This window comes from Aquila chrysaetos, chromosome 7 (assembly GCF_900496995.4).
Source record: "Aquila chrysaetos chrysaetos chromosome 7, bAquChr1.4, whole genome shotgun sequence".
Lineage (NCBI taxonomy): Eukaryota > Metazoa > Chordata > Aves > Accipitriformes > Accipitridae > Aquila > Aquila chrysaetos.
The window spans coordinates 35,110,683-35,128,290 of NC_044010.1; the positions used below are offsets into that span (position 1 = coordinate 35,110,683).

Below are 17,608 nucleotides of genomic sequence, written 5' to 3' on the forward strand. Positions count from 1 at the left end.
CACGCACGCTTTGTGTGAGCAGAATTTGATTGATAACCAGATACTACAGGAATGGGCATGATGGAGAGAGATCAGGAATGTAGAGCACCCCTCCAAGCCTTTCTTGCTGTCCATTCTGCGTGACCCATCTGGACAGCACGACCACCAGAAGAATGACTTCTTACAGCAGACTAGTCTGCTAAGACACCTGAGCACAGGAAGGTAATTTTGGAGGGAGGAAAGAAATGGATGGGGGAAGAAGAAAACGGGTGCCAAACTATGTTTTGCTTCAGTTTTTACAATGAGTGTACCATTGTAAAGCTACATTTTCTTAAAAAAAAAAAGACAAAAAAAACTTACTGTGTAGATAATTAATTCTGGTTTGCATAGTAGTCCTCTTAAGTTTATAAAAGGGAATGGGTAGAAAGAGGAAGTCAGAAAGGTAAAAAACCAAAAATATGCAAGAGTAAAAAGAAGGAAAAAAAAAAAAAAGACAGTGCTAACTTTAAGACATTAATACACACACAAGGCTTTTTAAAGCAGAAGGGGTTTTGTTTGCTTTGTTTGAGTTTTGTTTGGTTTTTTTGTTGTTGTGTTTGGGTTTGTGGTTTTGTTTGGTTTTTTTTTTTTAAGAGAAAGCATTTGACAAAACAGAAACCTTGAACTATTCAAAGCTAACTGAGGGCAGGAGGGTTGAAATGTTTTCCTGTCTCACTCCATAAAAGCTACTTGGCTCTGACAAAGCAGAGATTCAAGACTTCCACGAAGCAATCTGTGTATAAAGGAAGTGATTTGAGACAGTTTTTTTAAATATTTTTTCAAGATGAGACACCTGTCTCAAATATTAGAGATACTTTGTGCTTTTTAGCAGTCCTATACTACATCGTGAAAACAGGATCTTTAGAAGGCCGATCTCTTTGCAACATACTGCGCAGGGAAAAACAAAACTAGACAACAGCTTGCATACAAACTTCCACTTGCTTGATTTAGAATAACATGTTAAAGAAGAGTCCAGAGGTTTTGCAAAATCTCATTCAGCTTCCTAAATTTTTCCCGGCTCCAAATGAGACAAATCCCTTCACAACTAACCCCCTACGCCAAACACACCCAAAACTTTCCAGTGCCTGACCATCTAAGTCAAACTGATTGTCGCTGTACCATCCTGATCTATCAGGTGGAGCAATACAGCTGTGAGAAGGCCAGAAAACCTCAGTGCTCTAAGGGAGAGCCTTGGCAAAGAGGTCCAGTGCATGCCTTATGTAGGGGGGATTACAATAACCTAGTAATATACTGAGGTTTTGTAGTAAACCATTGTATGCTATCTCTGAGGAAGGAAAGAATAGAAAATAATAAAGCACAAGAGGGATGGATATGGGTGAGAAACACAACAATTTTTGCAGCTTCAACATGCAGCCTGTGAGACTGGTGTGACGCCTGTTCAGGGCACAGTCCACTGCACTGGCTCTTCTGTCAGACTTCCTAACAGCCCCTCTGTTTACCACTTAGCCACAAACCAGTGCTACAGCCTCAGAGGTTAATGTATTTATAAAGGTAAGACAAAGAATCCTAAGATGTTTTCAAACTGCAGCTATCCAGGTGTGTAACTATGTAAGCAAAATGATCTGACCTCTTATTTACCTATTAAATTACCTTTTATTCCATTTTCTTTAGGAAACTACATATTAAAAACAGTGAAAAGGGAGAAACTGTTCACAAGGCAGTTAAGAGAGAGTGTACTTCTGGCTTAGCTGTGGTGCTTCCTGAACACACACTTTAGTGAGGGCAGGGGAGTCTTGTGCTCAGAGATGTGAAGGAGAAGGAACGTATCAGAAAGCAACCATGGAACCCTGCCATTTTCACATTAGTAATGGGGCTGCTAATATAGCACAAGTCCTTGTTTACACGAACATGGTTTTCATCGAGGAAGTGACAATGTGGCTAGTTATTTCTCTCCCAGGTAACTGAGGTGGGCTTAGCGAGCTGCCCTTCAACTTCTAAGGGTGAGCCCTTCTGTTTCCTGACGGAGAGGAGTGTAAGAGAGCCTGACCTGGCTCAGAGAGCCAGAGGACCACACTCTTTATGGCTGCTAGTAAGACAGCTTCAACCAACACCACAATCACAAGGAGTTTAAGGACAAAAATCAGTGAGAAAGGATGAACTACTACAGTGTTGCATGACATTACCAATTACGTACAGAAAGCAGTCATTCACTAAAGCAAAGGTAAGGATCACATACCTTTAGATTTTTTCATGCTCCCAGTTTCTGAAACACTTAATGAGCTCCCAGATATTTCTTCACAGGTCTGGTCTAAGAGCGTGTTGGTGTCCCACTGTTGGCTGCCATTCTCCAAACCCCAAGCCTTATGGGCACTTTGCTGTGGGTCAGTATCAGGTACTGTTTCTGAACCACCTAATGATAGCTTTTCATCAGAGGTGACTTTTGCAACAGCTTCCTCCACAGCGGGTGGATCTACTTCTTTGCAGGAGCTATCCATGGCTGCAGCATAGTCCATCATCAGTGCAGCTTCACTGTCCTGAGATAAAGAGGTCTGCCCAGTGAAAACAAAAGACAACACTGACACAAGCCGCTCTGCTGGAAAAAACAAGGCTCCCTGCAAAAGTTCTGTTCTTTGCTCTTCTTTACCCTTTTATTTGTATTGCTCAGCGCTATCAGAAAGCCACTTGAAGCTTCCTTAGCTCTACTAAAGGAGAGGAGCATATAGCCAAGTTTTAATCATGTTGTTAAAGCCAAATGATTGGAAAAAAACCAAATTAAGTACATGCCTCCCACCTATCCCTGGCCCCACTGCAAATAACGGGACTCTTTCCTACATGTGCTGCTGTAATGAAGTATCAGCATGCATAAACAATCTTTTGGTCTTTTAAGAAAATAAACATCAAAGCATTTCATCTTGTGGAAGGACTTCTTGTCAGCTGTATCAGCTAAACACAAATCCATGCAGTCCCAGTGCCTCCATTTCCCAAGGAGATGTATCTGGCACTGTGGCAGCTGATCCTCATTTCCCTCCCCTCATCACAGCACAGTGATGATGAGGGGATCCATGCCCACTGACTCAGCTTTCACTCAGAGCTCTTTAGGGGTCCTGTGCATAACAGCAAGACTTGACAGCGTATGTCCATACAGCAGCCTGCAGGGAAAGGACTACAGGCAGGCACCAAGCACCAGATGGGAGACTGAGGCTGTGGATGAAGAAAGTCTGAAGGAATGCTATATACTATGTGAGAAACAGTCATCTGTTTGCCCTCCCTCTGGAACAGAGCCAAGAGGACTAGGAGGTTTTTCAGAGGGTTTTAACAACTTTGAAAAAAACAGAAAAATCTTTCGTACCTTTTCTGTGCATTTTCCCTCCATGGGTGAAACACTGAGGAGGACTAATTATCCTCTGTTCTTACCTAAATTGGTCTTCCCAAATCCCTGATCATCCCACTCCCATCCAAGAATACAATGCATTTTTAGTCAGGCTGTCAAATTTAACAATCAAAACCCAACACCCTTCCCACCAAACCCACCATGATTTGGCTTAACTTGAAACAGTTATTGAAACAAACAGGCACGCAGACCTAGATCCTGCAGAGACTGCTGAATGGGAGACAGCAGAATGCACCTTAAGTTCACATCACACTCAGTGGGGCAATAACTTTACAGTACTAAGCATTAAATATAAGTATTGTTTTCTGCTCTACCTTGGACACCCCTGATATGATAATGGTGCTTTTCTTTCTAGGAGACTTCAACTTCTGCTTTGCAGACTCACTTAACTGCCGAATGGCTGCTTCTGCAACAGGATCGGTGCCATTCAGTACCAGCAGTTCTGAAAAGAAAGCATTATTTCAGAGAGAAGAAAGAAAAATAGGAAAAAACAGAGCAAAGAGAGGCAGAGTTTGTTCTTGACTTAAAAGTCAAAGAAATTAGCAGATATGGTATAAACACCAGGCATATCAAAACACCTTCCAACTCACTACCCATCTATTCAGTCTTGTCTTTCCCCTCTGTTACCCATTCTTTTGAGAAAAGGTACCTAAGTTGCACTTATAAACCCTTGCCCTGAGCACACAGGAGAGCATCAGGTATCACAGTCATGAAGAGCCATAGTTCTAACATGGTACAAAGCTGACACGTGCCACTGCTTCTTCAGGTAGCTATTTTGCTCTTTTTCCAGACATCTTTGCTTGGCATTTCCAGATTTGCTATGACACTATGATAGGATGGGGAAGGCAAAGCAGCAGTCACTCTGCACTTCATCAGCTGCCTCCAAAGCCTGTAAAGTGCACCCCCTTTTCCCCTCCGAGCGTTGCACAGGAATAAAAAACCTGCTTTATAAAATGCTCTTTAATGACAAACACAAGTTTGTTTTTAAGCATGGCCATTTCTGGCATCTAGTATGCAATTACTTTGGGCACGACAAATACACGCTAATCGAATTCATCAAGGAACAAACAAGGCTAAGAAAGTTAATGAAACACCCCCCCCCCCATATTTAATTGTCTAAGGTGGGCTTTTCTATGAGAAGGAGTTTTAACAACAAAAGAATGCAGGCAGGAATAGAACTAGAGTTAATTAAACCAACCACTCTTTTGTTACTGTGACATTAATGCAATAAAAGATGAGGCCTGAATAATTATGCTACACCAAGTATCTCAGATACTTTTGGAACTTAAAAGTATGTGTGCACAAGGGGTATGCACGCCCATGCATGTCTGTACAGTCGTTATAAACCCCTACTTTTCCGTCTCCCTAGCCACTGCAAAGCCCTCAGGAACAGCTGAGAGCATCCAGGACAGCGTCAGTGGCACTTGCAAATTCTTATTGTTGTCATCACTTAGAACTATGGCACGGCCACGGCATGTTTTCCATAGTGCTTGTTGCTATTTTGGCATGATGTTTGTAATAACTACTACCTAAGTTACTGCCATACCAAACACTCCTTTGTATTTCTTTCATTTGGCTTAAACTTTTGTTCTAACGAGTAATTCTTCCTGCTGTATTGTATAAACATCTCACAGAAATTCCCCTGTGCTCCCATAAGAAGAAAAACACTGTCCATAACAATATGCTCTAAGTTGTCTTCAAAAGAGTTTTCCAGTAAGTGCTTGGTACCTTTAGTATCATGAACAGTTATGAGAATTAACTCAGAAGCCTAGCACTACCTTAACATTTCCCAAATTGGCTTAGTAATACCATCCTGTTTCATGGTTATCAGTGTACTTCTTAGTCTAGAGGTAGGGAAAGATTAAAGCAGTATTACAGCTATTCACAGTTGTTGACTCATGCTCTTCCCCAGATTTCTGTCTTTTGGCCAATACATTTCTCTCTCTCAGCAAGCCTTCTGACTGTTTCCAGGAGCAGTCTAGATAATCTCCAGATTGTCCCATCTGCACTCAAATCTATACAAAGAAAACTGGACTCCACATCATGTGCCATCTGCAGCTAGACTAGGTCACATCTTTCATTACTGTTCCATACAGAGCTACAGAGAGATCGAATAGTGACCACATACAGGACTGAAAAATATGCTGAAGATTCAGGGTTGCAACTTGAAAAGGTAAAATGCTCCAGAGTCAAAATCAGGTTTAATACAGGCAAAGTGAATTTATAATTAAAGTTATTAACAATGCCACCTGACACTCTGAAGGCACTTCAGCTGTATGCCAGGTGACGCAGGAAGGTGGAAAAACAGGCACAGCAGGATTGTGCATTTGCATTAGCAGAAAAAAAGCCCAGTGGCAGGGCTAGGAGGAGAATTCAGTCTTCCTTACATCAGTCCAGCCTCCTGCCTTCTGTTCAGACAGGGGGGACTTCACAATGGCCTTAGAGGTAAGTTTCACAGGGTTTTAATTTTGTGCAGTGTCCCCCATGCCTTTATAAAGGAGGGATCTTTCATTTAAAAGTATGAGAAAAGATAGCCTGACTTTTCTGCAGTCACCTCCCCTCTCCAAACCACAGCTCATTGTTATTTATTCAAAATCAGTAATTTAAATCACCAATTAAAAGCAGACCTCTACTGCAAGACTGCTATATCCCTAACCACAGTACTTGCTAACATAAACATCTCAGTGCCTGTCGAAAGGCAGCAGCCGTATGGGTTTGCTGTTATTTTAACAGGATTACATTAATCCCATGTGCACCACAGAGACATGTGTTCTCCTTAGCGGCTTTGAACATTTCTATTACCTGTATCTGAAGACGATAAAGTTTTGCTGACTGGAGCACCATGAGAATGGATAGCTTGAACAGAGAAATCCTTTTCAATCACCTTTACTTTAACTGGAGTTTTCACAGGAGAATCTGAGGACCAAGTTTTTTGGTTATTTAAACTATTCAAGACATTTATTATGAAAACAACAAGAATTTATTATACCAATGTTAAAGACTGTTCAATTCATAAGTGTTTGAGCAAGTTGTTTAATACAAATTCTCAACACATGCCCTCTATAGTAAGCTGACCCTAAAAGACCTGTGAAGCGTAGGAATTTATTGTTTTTTAAACATTTTACTGTAATATGCTAGACAACACCCACTTAAGTAAAAGATCTACTTTAACGACTTAAAAGAATGCAGCTCTTCATGAGACTTCACACAAAGACTGTTTAGAGGTTTTACTTTCATACTTATTGCAAGAAGAATCAGAAAGTCTAATCCTGAGAGGTACACTGAAAAAAACTTTGTCACAAGATGACACCAAACCTTATTAGACATTATAATATAGACCAAGGCACAGGATGGTCCATCATCGCAAACAGTCTAAGAGTCTGATACTGTTGTCATGTGGAAAGCCACCCACCAAAACCAAGCTCTTCTGCATTATCACTCTACCATGCAGCTTTAAAGTGTGCATTAAAAGGAGCATTAACCACTCCTCTTGTAACAACAAGGCTTCATGAAAATTAAAAACCTAGTTCTGAAGAACACAAACAATGCCCCCTACCATCAACACATCAGAGAAGTCTGGACAACAGTGCCTCTCCTTACATCCCACTCCCTCCCCAACTTCTGTTCCCCATGGATAATCCTAAGAGTGAACACAGAAAGAAGGGGAGTTCCTCACCTGTGCTCAGTGGAGATGATCTCCCTTCTAGACGAGGTTTGGTTTTCACAGCAGTTACAGTAGTGACCACAGTCCCACAGGGCATCACAGTGCGATCCTTTTCTATCTTGGTAGCTGGCACTGGAGAAGAGACTTGCCACGTCTTTAATTCACTGGCTTCTATGAAAGAGAACTAGGAGGACAAAAAAATGGCACCTTGGAAGCACAGTCAAGCAAGAAGGACACTAACATTTCTAGCTAATACCCCTTCAGCATTTTTACTAACATTCAAAAATCAAACAGCTAATTCTTCTGATAGACACAAATACCATGTGAAGTGTTACCATGCAATCTGAATGCACTACTCTGAACTCAGCCACGAATGGCACTGCACCGCGAGTGAGTCCAAAGCACAAGATGAGCATTCAGAAGTACTTCCTGAAGTAAAAGATCCACCGTAAAACCATCCAAATGCAGTAGTACCTCTGCACTAATGGATCCCAGCCCAGGCCCCAGCTCTGGGCTGCTCTCACTGGTGCTGCTGTTCAGTGCAAAGCTTTGCTGGCCAGAAGGCTGTTTCCTGAACAAGTCTAGCGGTACAGTCACCTTTGCGGACAAGGGACCTAGAAGAAATAAAATCAACCAAATCAGTGCACATCTGAGCTGTCAGTATGTTTAAGGGGCAAGAAGACAGGGAAGGAGGAGGAAGAACACAGGCAGCTAATTGCAAGAACTGGTTCTACGCCACGGGGCAGAAACATGGCACTTTTTACAGCTTGCTTTCCATTTTACGACTATGCATCAGCCTGGCCTAAGACTGTGCAACAGGAAAGAATGGAGACATGAAACGTTACTTATTTGCCACTATCACTGGCCATCTTTTTTCCTGTATATGCAGAATGCTTAGAGGAAAAGAAAACATCTAGAAATACTACTATTAGGTTCTTGAACAATCTCTATAACCAGTTACCTGCATCTTTCATTTCAGAGAATGCTCTGCATTCCTGGTAAACTGGTATAGCATTAAGAACAGTCTTTCTTGATTTGAACTTTAGTGCAAGTTCAGCAGTTCTCTTGTTCCTCCCCTTACTTTATTATCTACACTAGACTGGACCAAACTATTAGCAAAATTACTGCACAATTTCAGATATGAAATCCTAGTTTTCTGTGAAATACAAAGACAAGTAGAGATCTACGTTATATTCACATTACCCAGCTCTCTCCTCACTAATATGATTCTACTTTGAGTCTTCTATTCAAATTTTTGGGAGAAGAACAGCTAAGATGGTATGGGGGAGAAAATAAAAGAGACAGTTGACAGTGCAATCAATTAGGACTTTTTTCTTCAAGAAACCAGGTTGGTAGTTACACTCTCAGTACGATATGGAACATTACCGGTATTGTTTGAAAGACCCATTACTAAAGATGCTTAGGTACAGGCAAGACTAAACTTTATGCAAGAAACAATATATATTTGCTGACTGTATATAAATACCATTTTTTGGTTAAAAATAAAAAAAACCAGCATCCACATCAGAGAAATTTTTTAAAGCATTTGCCTACATTTGACTTCCCAATCCCTCAAATAACTGCAGATCATATGTGAGGTATTGCACCAACTTTGTATGTCTAGATTATTAGAATAAAAATAAGTACAGTAACCCAAAACCAAAAATCAAACACAGTCCACTTGGCTATATTACTTACTAGCAGTGGCTTAGATAAAATACTGTGACCTAGGGAATTATTGGCCAAGCCTTCATCCACTATCACAAGACAACATGAGTAAAAGCACATTTTTTTTTAAATCACTGGGTATGAAGACCTTTGGCCAATACTTTTAACTTTTTCCTGAACTAAGCTGAATACAACTGACAGTACTAAACCACAGAGAAATAGCCGAGTGTCAAAAAGTAATGCTTCTTTTTTGTTTTACATCTGAAACCTGACATAAGAAGTAAAAAGCAAATGGATCCAAGAGGTGAAATGGTTACTACTTCCAGCTACAGCAAAACTCTGTATCAGCAAAAGAACGTGCAGCATATATGAGAAGAATTTATGATGTTGTGTCATCACTTCAATAAAGCCCAAGTCACGAAGTATTTGGAGCAAGTTTAAAGCTCATGTAAACACCTCAGCATGCTCTCTGGTCTCAGCACCCACCTAGCCCTTACCCCCACTAGGAAGGTAATGCTTCTCCAAATAAACCAAATGCAATAGTTCAGTGGTGGGGTTTTCTTGCCACTGAAGGCTAATTGCAAACTGCAACAACAGAATCAAGTAGTAAAAATGTTTCAGCCCCAATGTTTTATATTTAATCCAATGTAATCAGAATTAGTGTGTTTTATACCTGGTAATTGCTAGGCAGCCTCTGGGGCTTGAAAAGGAAGGATTTAGGATTAACACCCATGACTCCCCTTCAGCAACAGAAAGGCATGGAAAGCTTAACTTGAAACTAAAATTACTCACAGTAGATCTGTTAGAAGTTTAGAAGGCTGAAGAATTAGGATATCAGCACATGGAAGACTCCGTATGTGGACAGTCTAGAAACTCAAGGTTTCTCTGTAACCTTAACTCAGAGGAGGACAGACACACGTGAACAGTGTATTCTCTCTTCTGTCCAAGATTACTGATGGAAGCAATGGTGTACATAGACAGCACTTAACCCAGGTCAATCAGCGTTGCCCAAGAATGCCGCAAATTTGCATGGATTTCAACTCTGGGTTGAAATTTAAGGACAGGCTTACAGAGTTTAAAAACACAAACTTAAGTCATAAATTTTCCCCAAGCTGTCCGTTTTGCGCAAGTTTGGCTGGCTATTTTCAGCTGATCTCCCTTCCACAGCTGTTCTTCCCCCCAAGGCTGCCTAGAGCCATGCTTGAGGCATACCCAAGTTCACTACCAGGCCAAGTCAGCAAAAGACATCTACGCTTTAATGCGGGTTCAGAAATCTGACAGTTTCTTGTTTGCCTATACAGCCGGGTACAACTAAAAGAGGACATAGGTCAACATTTAGCAAGGCTCACAAGCTAATCATGCAAAATAATTCAGTTTTAGTACTTACTATCCAACTTTCCATCTTCTACTATTTGCAGTTGCAATGCTTTTGATTTGGCACTTAGTTCACTGTGAAGTAAATGAAACTATGTTAGGTCTTTGCAGGTGAGCAGATTTTCTTTCCCACTTAGGTTTTCCCCTTTCCCGTTCTGGTTGCCAATGCTCTAACTTTTCTTGGTCTGCACTAAGCTAGGCAGTACAACTTGCTAACTGAGGCAAGCAGCACTGCTGGGCACGCTGCATGCATAGAATCTTTTTGACCTCAGGTAAGACTGACTAAAGGGATCATAGTCAGAAAAACTTTGCTTGCTCCTCTTCCGCACTGCTGCAGAAATTTGACTGCCTAAACTTTCAGAGGCTTTTCTTCTCCCCAGTAGTTGACAAACACTGCCCTTCAAGCTGATGTTGGTCCCTAATCCACACCACAGCACCAAGAAGCGATTTTTTCCTGGCAGGATCAAATTTCTAAGTCAAGATGCTGGAACAGGTCTAATCAACAACCCATTGAAAGTTGCGGGGCATCCTGTCAAAGCAGAAAAGTGTCCTGCAAAAGCAGGATAGATGCAAGTAAATAAAAGCAGTTACAGTCTTATGTGAGAAGAGTCAGTATTACTTCTCTGAAGTAAGACTCAAGGATGTTGCAAGATAACAAGAACTAGTTTCTGTGCGACAAAACCAATGTGAACAATTAGTAGAATTACTGGCATATACAGCTCTTCCTAAGATGGACTAGTCAACAGATACAAAAACTTTCCTCTGAGACAGTGAAGCGAACTGGGTACCTACTGAGGAACCTCCCAGTAAAACTTGATTTTATAACCTTCTCAGTAGGTGTTCTGCCAAAAACCTTAAGGGCATGCATATATGTATCTTATTTTTGTATGTCTCCATTTCAGGGTGGTGTGATCTTGGTTGCAGACTTCCCACCTCCATTAGATGCTGTGGGACATCACCTATGCAACAGGTTTTAAGCTTTTCCCTGCCACTACCATCCCCCCCTGCACCTCCAAAACTTGAAAGGAAGCACCTTGATGGTACTATTGCTGCTCTTCCCATGAAGCTAAAGCAGAGCCTGACATGGTGGTCAGTACACTGGTCTTCAGACTGGGGGGTATTTTCATTTCTGAAGAAAGAAAAGGGTGGAGTGGGGGAGTGGGATGTGAACTTGAAAGAAGGTATGCAGCCAAATCCCTATCACTCATCTGTAAAAGTCCCCAAGCTTACCTCATGCACTTCTGAAAAGCAGCCAACGCTGTGGAAAACCCAGCATTATGCCTAGCGTCAAGGCCAAATTCCAGTCAACTTAATCACATCCTGCCTGCCCTCTCTCTGCACTTTCAGTTGGAAAGGGTATTACTCTTACAAACTTCCTGTCCGAAATCATTGGGAATGTGTCTGCTCTGTGACACCGAGCACAGATGCTGTTCCACCAACAGATGGCTGAAGTGATTCACAGACCCAGTGGCTGAAGCACTTGAGATACTCCAGAACAGAAAGCTGCTACAGAAGTACATTTTTTTCCCCTCTTACCGTGGAGAAGAAATCTTATCATGTTAATCCTCAAGTCCTGATGGCAATGCAGGACACTGTCACAAAAGAACGTTGTCTGATCTGCGGCTTTCCACAAAAGCTGTAGGTCCTCATAACTAAAATCAGACTTTGTAAGTCGTTGGATTGTATGTGACTGAAGGAAGACAGCTTCCTAGCTGCTTTTCCACTTGACAGCAGGATGAGAACCAGGTGCACACACCCCATCAGACCACATAAAAAGATGAGGCCTTTCAGTGTTGCTCTACACATCAATTTTTCTTTGCTGACTATGGTGACTTGTAATCATCTCCACCGCCTGCACACATGCAGAGGGGTCTGGTGTTCTCCAAGTCCTGTACAACTTGTGATGACCGATCCTGGCGCCCTCCTTCAAATCAAGCAGCCCCTGTTGCTTTTCCCCTCAGCTCTCCTGTTTCTGCAGTGCACACTCCATAACGTTCACAGGCGCAGTCCAGCAGACTGCGATGAGGAGGCAGAAAAAGATCTGTGCACTGCACGTTCACTTCCCCTGCAAGTTGAGGAGGAGCACGCAGAAGTGCACATAACTCCTCGAGGAAGAGAACACTCGGCACGGACAGGCACAGGTCTGAATATACACTCAGCTCCTTGTAAGCTAAGCCTCTGCTTTGCAAGAGAAGGAACAGATACAGTGGATGCCAGGCTGTGACTACAGTGAAGAAAAACATCAGACAAAACCAACTGAAATACTATTCTCTGAAATATGGGGTGGGGGGAGAGAGAGAAATGGAACTGAGATGGGAGAGGAAAGCTACAGAAAGAACTAGAGAGACTCCACTGCACACGAAGTGCCTCTCACATTAATAATCTTGTAGACAAAAAAGAAAGCAGTATCTGCAGTATATTGCATGGCAGCATCTCTACCCTGTTCCCCTGGGAAGCTGTTTCTGCCTGCCTGTGCGTGTGTTTAAAGCCACTAGAGAAACATCCCTCTGACCCACCCTGCCATCAGTGACTCGCCCTTCTTCAACCCATACAATACAGAAGCTACCAGTTATTTTCTGCTCTGCTGCTAGAAAGTGGAAATGAAAACAGTTTTAGAACTGCTCACTTTTGACCTTATTTACAGAAGCTGTGTGAATCACAGAATACCGTGCAGGCTGCCTGAAATTCCCATTTTTGCTCTACAGAAAAAAAATCTAGTTAGTTTTACAATCTCTTTTTTATCGTAGCCACCATTCTTTTAGATGGTCATTTTTTTTGCACATTTACACTTCCCACTCAGCGGAGGCAAGGGAGAGACATCAGATTTCCTCAAATGCAGTTTTCAACATAAAGTGACTTTAAAACCTTGCTAACACTTTTTTTGGCACTGTATGATAGAACAAGGTGATTTATTATGACTGTTACTGCTGTCATTTACTAGAATCAGACATGTACCAGGGAAGATCTAGAGACCTATTTGATCTCATATTCATGCAGAGGGTAATTAGATATCCTTAAGTCCCTACCAGCTCCAGATTGCTAAACTTGCGGAGTTTAAGCAAAAAAAAAGATGCTTCACTATAAAAGTATTCTCAGTAGGTAAGTTACTTACAAGATAAACTCTTCCTTCCAAAAGGGATTTGCAGCATTTTTGGCTACAGAGCTGGAAAACTTCTGCATAGGGTCATTCAACTGAACTATACACACAAGGTTTGTGCTGCCTGTAAGGGCAAGAAAAATCAATATCCAGTTATTAATATTTCATCACCAGGAGTCACACTTACTCAAAAGAAAGCGAAGAACCCCGCTCCTTACACATTGCATTTTTTAGCAGGCTATTGCAAACACTTCCTCACCCTCCCACATAATAAATTTCTTCCCTCAGTTTGTATACCATCTACATTAATGGCGATGGTCAAGACTGCATCATCATTGTCCCATGCACCAACCTGATTTAAATTCTGGCGTGAAGCAAAAAAGTGCAGGCATAAAAAGATCAAAAAGGATGGGGACACAGAATGAACAGCAAGGTGGTGGTGGTGTGGGTGCGAGGGGGGCAGGGAGTAAAGTTGCTTTCAGCTGCTGTGAAAAACCCAGAAGTTTTCCAACTTCCTACTGGCCACAGTCACAGTGGTTTCTTTGGACATCAAAGCAAGCTTTTTCTGCTAGCAAGTGAATGATGACAGTAGTGTTAATTAACAGTGGCTTTGTGGACTGCGGCTCTTAACAAGTTCACGGCATTTTAGGGTACTGGTACAGAATTATCTCTACCTTGATCTTGGAATTTAATAGCATGGCAAATTGGCATATTAGAGTAGTTATATGGGGAAATAATTTGCACAATGCGTTCCTCTTAAAACAATTTCTTTTGTATGGCTTTCACAGCATCAGAATTCATTTCAGTCCCAGCGTTCCAAAAAATCAAGGAAAGCAGCAAAAAGCTCAGTATTGACTGTGTGCAAAGCAAACAGAACACATGCTGCCTCCAGTTCTCCAGAAGAATCTAGGTGTACATTCACTAGCATCAACTCTCAGTTGTTCTCTGGTGGTGCATCGGGGCTGTGGACGAGTCCTATCTCGGGCACAGAAGCAGCTTAGGTCTGGCAAGGTTATTAGAGGAGACAAAGCACTGTGTACACACAGCTTATTTGGGATCCAAGCTAACCCTGGAGTAAGTAGTTTAGCTGCTTTCACAGTGAGCTGAGCCTGAGTTAATGAACCTGGGGTGGTTTTCTGTTAACCCAGCCATATGTCTCTGCAGCTTGCTCTTGCTGCCAGCAGCGCTCAGCAGCCCAGGGCAGAAACGCCTGTATAGCTCTGCCTGAAATTACACCAGCACTACTGAACGACTGATACTGAACAGGGTATTTCAGCATTTCTGCCCCGCACACCCTGCTGTACACAACTAACAATTTTTGCCTTAACAGAAGAAATCACTTTTGCCCTAGATGATACACCGTGGACCATATAGTACTAAATCTAGGATAATCTTTGTTTACATACACAAACTAAGGAGATAAAAACGGGCACAGCCCATAAGCAGAGACCAGTTCTGCTACTGGTTACTCACTACTTGAACTAACACGTCTATAGGAAAGCCACAAGCTCCTATAAACCCTGTTAGCATCCATGGTTTGTAAGATGATAATGATCAAGACAGACAAACCACCCCTCCCCAACCGTCTATGTGTATCTACGCAGGTTAGCCTGCAACATTGCACACACTCACTGAGTCTCAGAGTTGCAACAGGATAATTAATTATTGCTGCAAGACAAGGCCAGGAAAAGGGAAGGGAACAATGATTAAAAGGGAGCAAGCTATGTCCAGAAGCTAGCATCTTCCCAGCTGTGCAGTACTTCCACTGGATTTCGAGCGTACCAGCTAAACCCCACCATGAAGCTTTATTTCTCATACTTGTTCCAAAGCATTTACACTCCCAGAGTGCTAAGGAACCAGCAAAATTCCCTCCGTCTCCTTTTAGAATAGCAAATGGTGATTTTGCTCTCAATATCAGAGTTCCCAAAGTAGAGCACATCAATTGTCCCCCCTTCTTCTCATTTTCACAGAGGGGGCAGAGAGGCTTCCCATAAGATCAATCTTCTGTTGTGTGCACCATATGCACATAAAGGTATCTCCTCTCATGACTTTTAAAGGCAGCCAAAATGAACTGCTCTTTTGAAAAGTTTAGTTTGCACTACAAAATTGTAGAGTAATAACAAATTCTGAATGAGTTTTCCTGCAATCTCCAGTTGCCAGCACAGTTTTATTTATGTAGGACATTTCACTGCAGAGTTCCAGAATGGCTTTGAAAATAATTTGTTTTTAAAAAAAACAGTCTGCAGAAAGTTTTAGGGGAATCACTTCCAACCAGGATGAGCAAAGCAGCGTTATGCAAGAGTCTAGGGCAGAAATCTATTACATCTAACTGAAAAAAGGAGTACAGCAAGTAGGATATATTTATCCAAAACTAGCGCCTTGCCCAATTTAGCAGCCACAAGCTTCCATTAAAAAGACTGTTATGGAATTGCTCGTGACCATAAATAACAGAGCCTCCAATTTGTATTTCCACTGACAAAATCTGAAATATGCTTGCTCATGCCTCAATCAGTGATGGAGGCGTGCTTGCACTTGAAGAAGTCCGAATACTTGCGAGACAGGCTTGGTGCTTCTTTCCAAAACTAACGCTGCAACTTCACTAGGCAGTGACCTCCTTTTTGGCTTCATTCTCCACTTGAAAGAGGTACTCCCTCCCCTACCCACAGAGGTACTTATTAGGGGGGAAAAAAACCCTGACAACAAAACACCACCTTTGAGGAGAATCTACATAGAGGAGGAGAGGTTTAGATAAACCAGCAAATTGCTCAAAAGTAAAGAAAAGCAGCTGTAAAAATAAGGTAATACTGAACCAAACCAACGTCATTGCTAACAGTTAATGGAGAGTTGGATTTGAGCCCCTCATCTTGGGTACACCTGAAGTGGTAACTTTCAGAAATTAAAACTAAAATCGAGAAAATAATCAACCAACTTCATAAATATGCTCATTTCAATTTGGTTTCAACAATGATGGATTTGTTTACAAGAAGATCAAGATGTTTAAATACTCAAATAAACCAAAACATACAGAGTTTTGTACAAGCATGACTAAGTCTGTTTCTCCAAGTACAGCAATTTTTTACATCTTCTTTTGAGAGAAGGTAGTAACCCAGAACTTCCAAATTATTTCAGCCAAAAGGAAAAAAAAAAACCCAACCCTGCTTGAAAACGAGCAGCATCGCACAGGCTATATTACCTGCAGCACTGTGATCAGTTAGGTTTACTGCGATGTTCTTCACCAGCAGTCTGAGTTCATGAGCCCTTGGAGGTTTAGGCGGACTAGTGCCCTGAGGGAGAAGGCTTACGTTCTGTACATTCTGTGAAAAGCAAGCAGAACAAGAGGGATCACACATATGCAAACACCAAATACTTTTAACTTCTGTCACATCGGTATAGGGAAGCAGACATGCAATGGGGTGTAACATCAACAGATAGCCACATGGGAGTTATGATCGCAAAGCCTTCACTGTCAAAGGCTACGTTGTTTTAAAGAATGCGTTCCAGTTGTTTCTGATCACTGAACAGTGTCAAACTTACTTATTTGTGAGTCATGAATATATAATAAAAACACTAAGCAGAAGGACACTTCTTAAAAGATTCAGGTAGGAATAAGACTTACCTGAACCTCCTTTATATCTGTAGGCCTCGTACTCAACACTACAGATGGAGAAACTGAGCTAAAGAGGTTCTTCAAAACATCTCTGAGCGTTTCAGATATTGCACTTGTCCCTGCTGTCTGTCCCTAAGAAGAAACAAAACAATCATGCTTGTCAAAACCCAGAAGAAAGAAGTTAAGGCAAAAACTAATTTGGTATATCTAAATCACCAAAGCTATCAAACATAAACTTTGTCAGAGAGAGACATGGTTTCTGTTGCCAACAACAAAATGTAACAAGAGATCATGCAAGTAATTACTTAAATTTCTGTATTATGCATTAAAGGAGAACTAGAAATAAACACTGAAAAAGTCACATGCTGTTCTGAGAGTTAGGAAGGCACAGCTATTAATCACAAAACCAGAAGTTTCATTAACAGTTTGTATCTTATGATGGTGTTTTAAGTTTTTGTACCGCTTTGCACTCCACCGGGAGAGCAGATCGGGTCATCAGATAAGCAGATCGGCACTTGTTCCAGTGATTTAATGGGAGTTATGCCAGCTTGCAACAGCTGAGAAGCAGCTAATCCTGTGCTGCACTGAAAAAATATTACAGCATCTCTTGGAGGTCTTCAACCTTGCTGAAAAGTGCACTGTATGGACAGACAGTCATGCTGCTCTGGGGAACTGACTCGTACGTTTGTCCATTCAAAAAATCTCATAGCAATCTGCACTTAGCACTGCTGTCTCTGAGGGATCAGAGCAGACCACGGGTTTTGCTTACACACATAGCTTCACACAACTAAGTGTAAGGTGTACGAAGATGGTGACCCGGCCCTGCTC

At 41.7% G+C, this 17,608-nt stretch overlaps 1 protein-coding gene across 5 annotated transcripts in view; it reads right to left on the reverse strand.

Moving 5' to 3' along the window:
* The window catches only part of C2CD2 (C2 calcium dependent domain containing 2), a 41,287-nt gene that overhangs the window by 8,308 nt on the left and 15,371 nt on the right, over nt 1-17,608 (reverse strand). For 4 of the 5 annotated variants that reach the window (XM_030020948.2, XM_041124907.1, XM_041124908.1 and 1 more), the window contains exons 5-13: nt 16,790-16,912; nt 16,367-16,487; nt 13,189-13,297; nt 10,090-10,151; nt 7,509-7,648; nt 7,047-7,218; nt 6,173-6,286; nt 3,685-3,812; nt 2,216-2,528 (exon numbers count right to left, since the gene is read on the reverse strand). In XM_030020948.2, the coding sequence (XP_029876808.1) occupies nt 2,216-2,528; nt 3,685-3,812; nt 6,173-6,286; nt 7,047-7,218; nt 7,509-7,648; nt 10,090-10,151; nt 13,189-13,297; nt 16,367-16,487; nt 16,790-16,912 (1,282 nt within the window). Of the gene's footprint in view, nt 1-339; nt 377-2,215; nt 2,529-3,684; nt 3,813-6,172; nt 6,287-7,046; nt 7,219-7,508; nt 7,649-10,089; nt 10,152-13,188; nt 13,298-16,366; nt 16,488-16,789; nt 16,913-17,608 lie in introns of all 5 variants that reach the window. The other variant, XM_030020950.2, reaches the window with a different exon arrangement.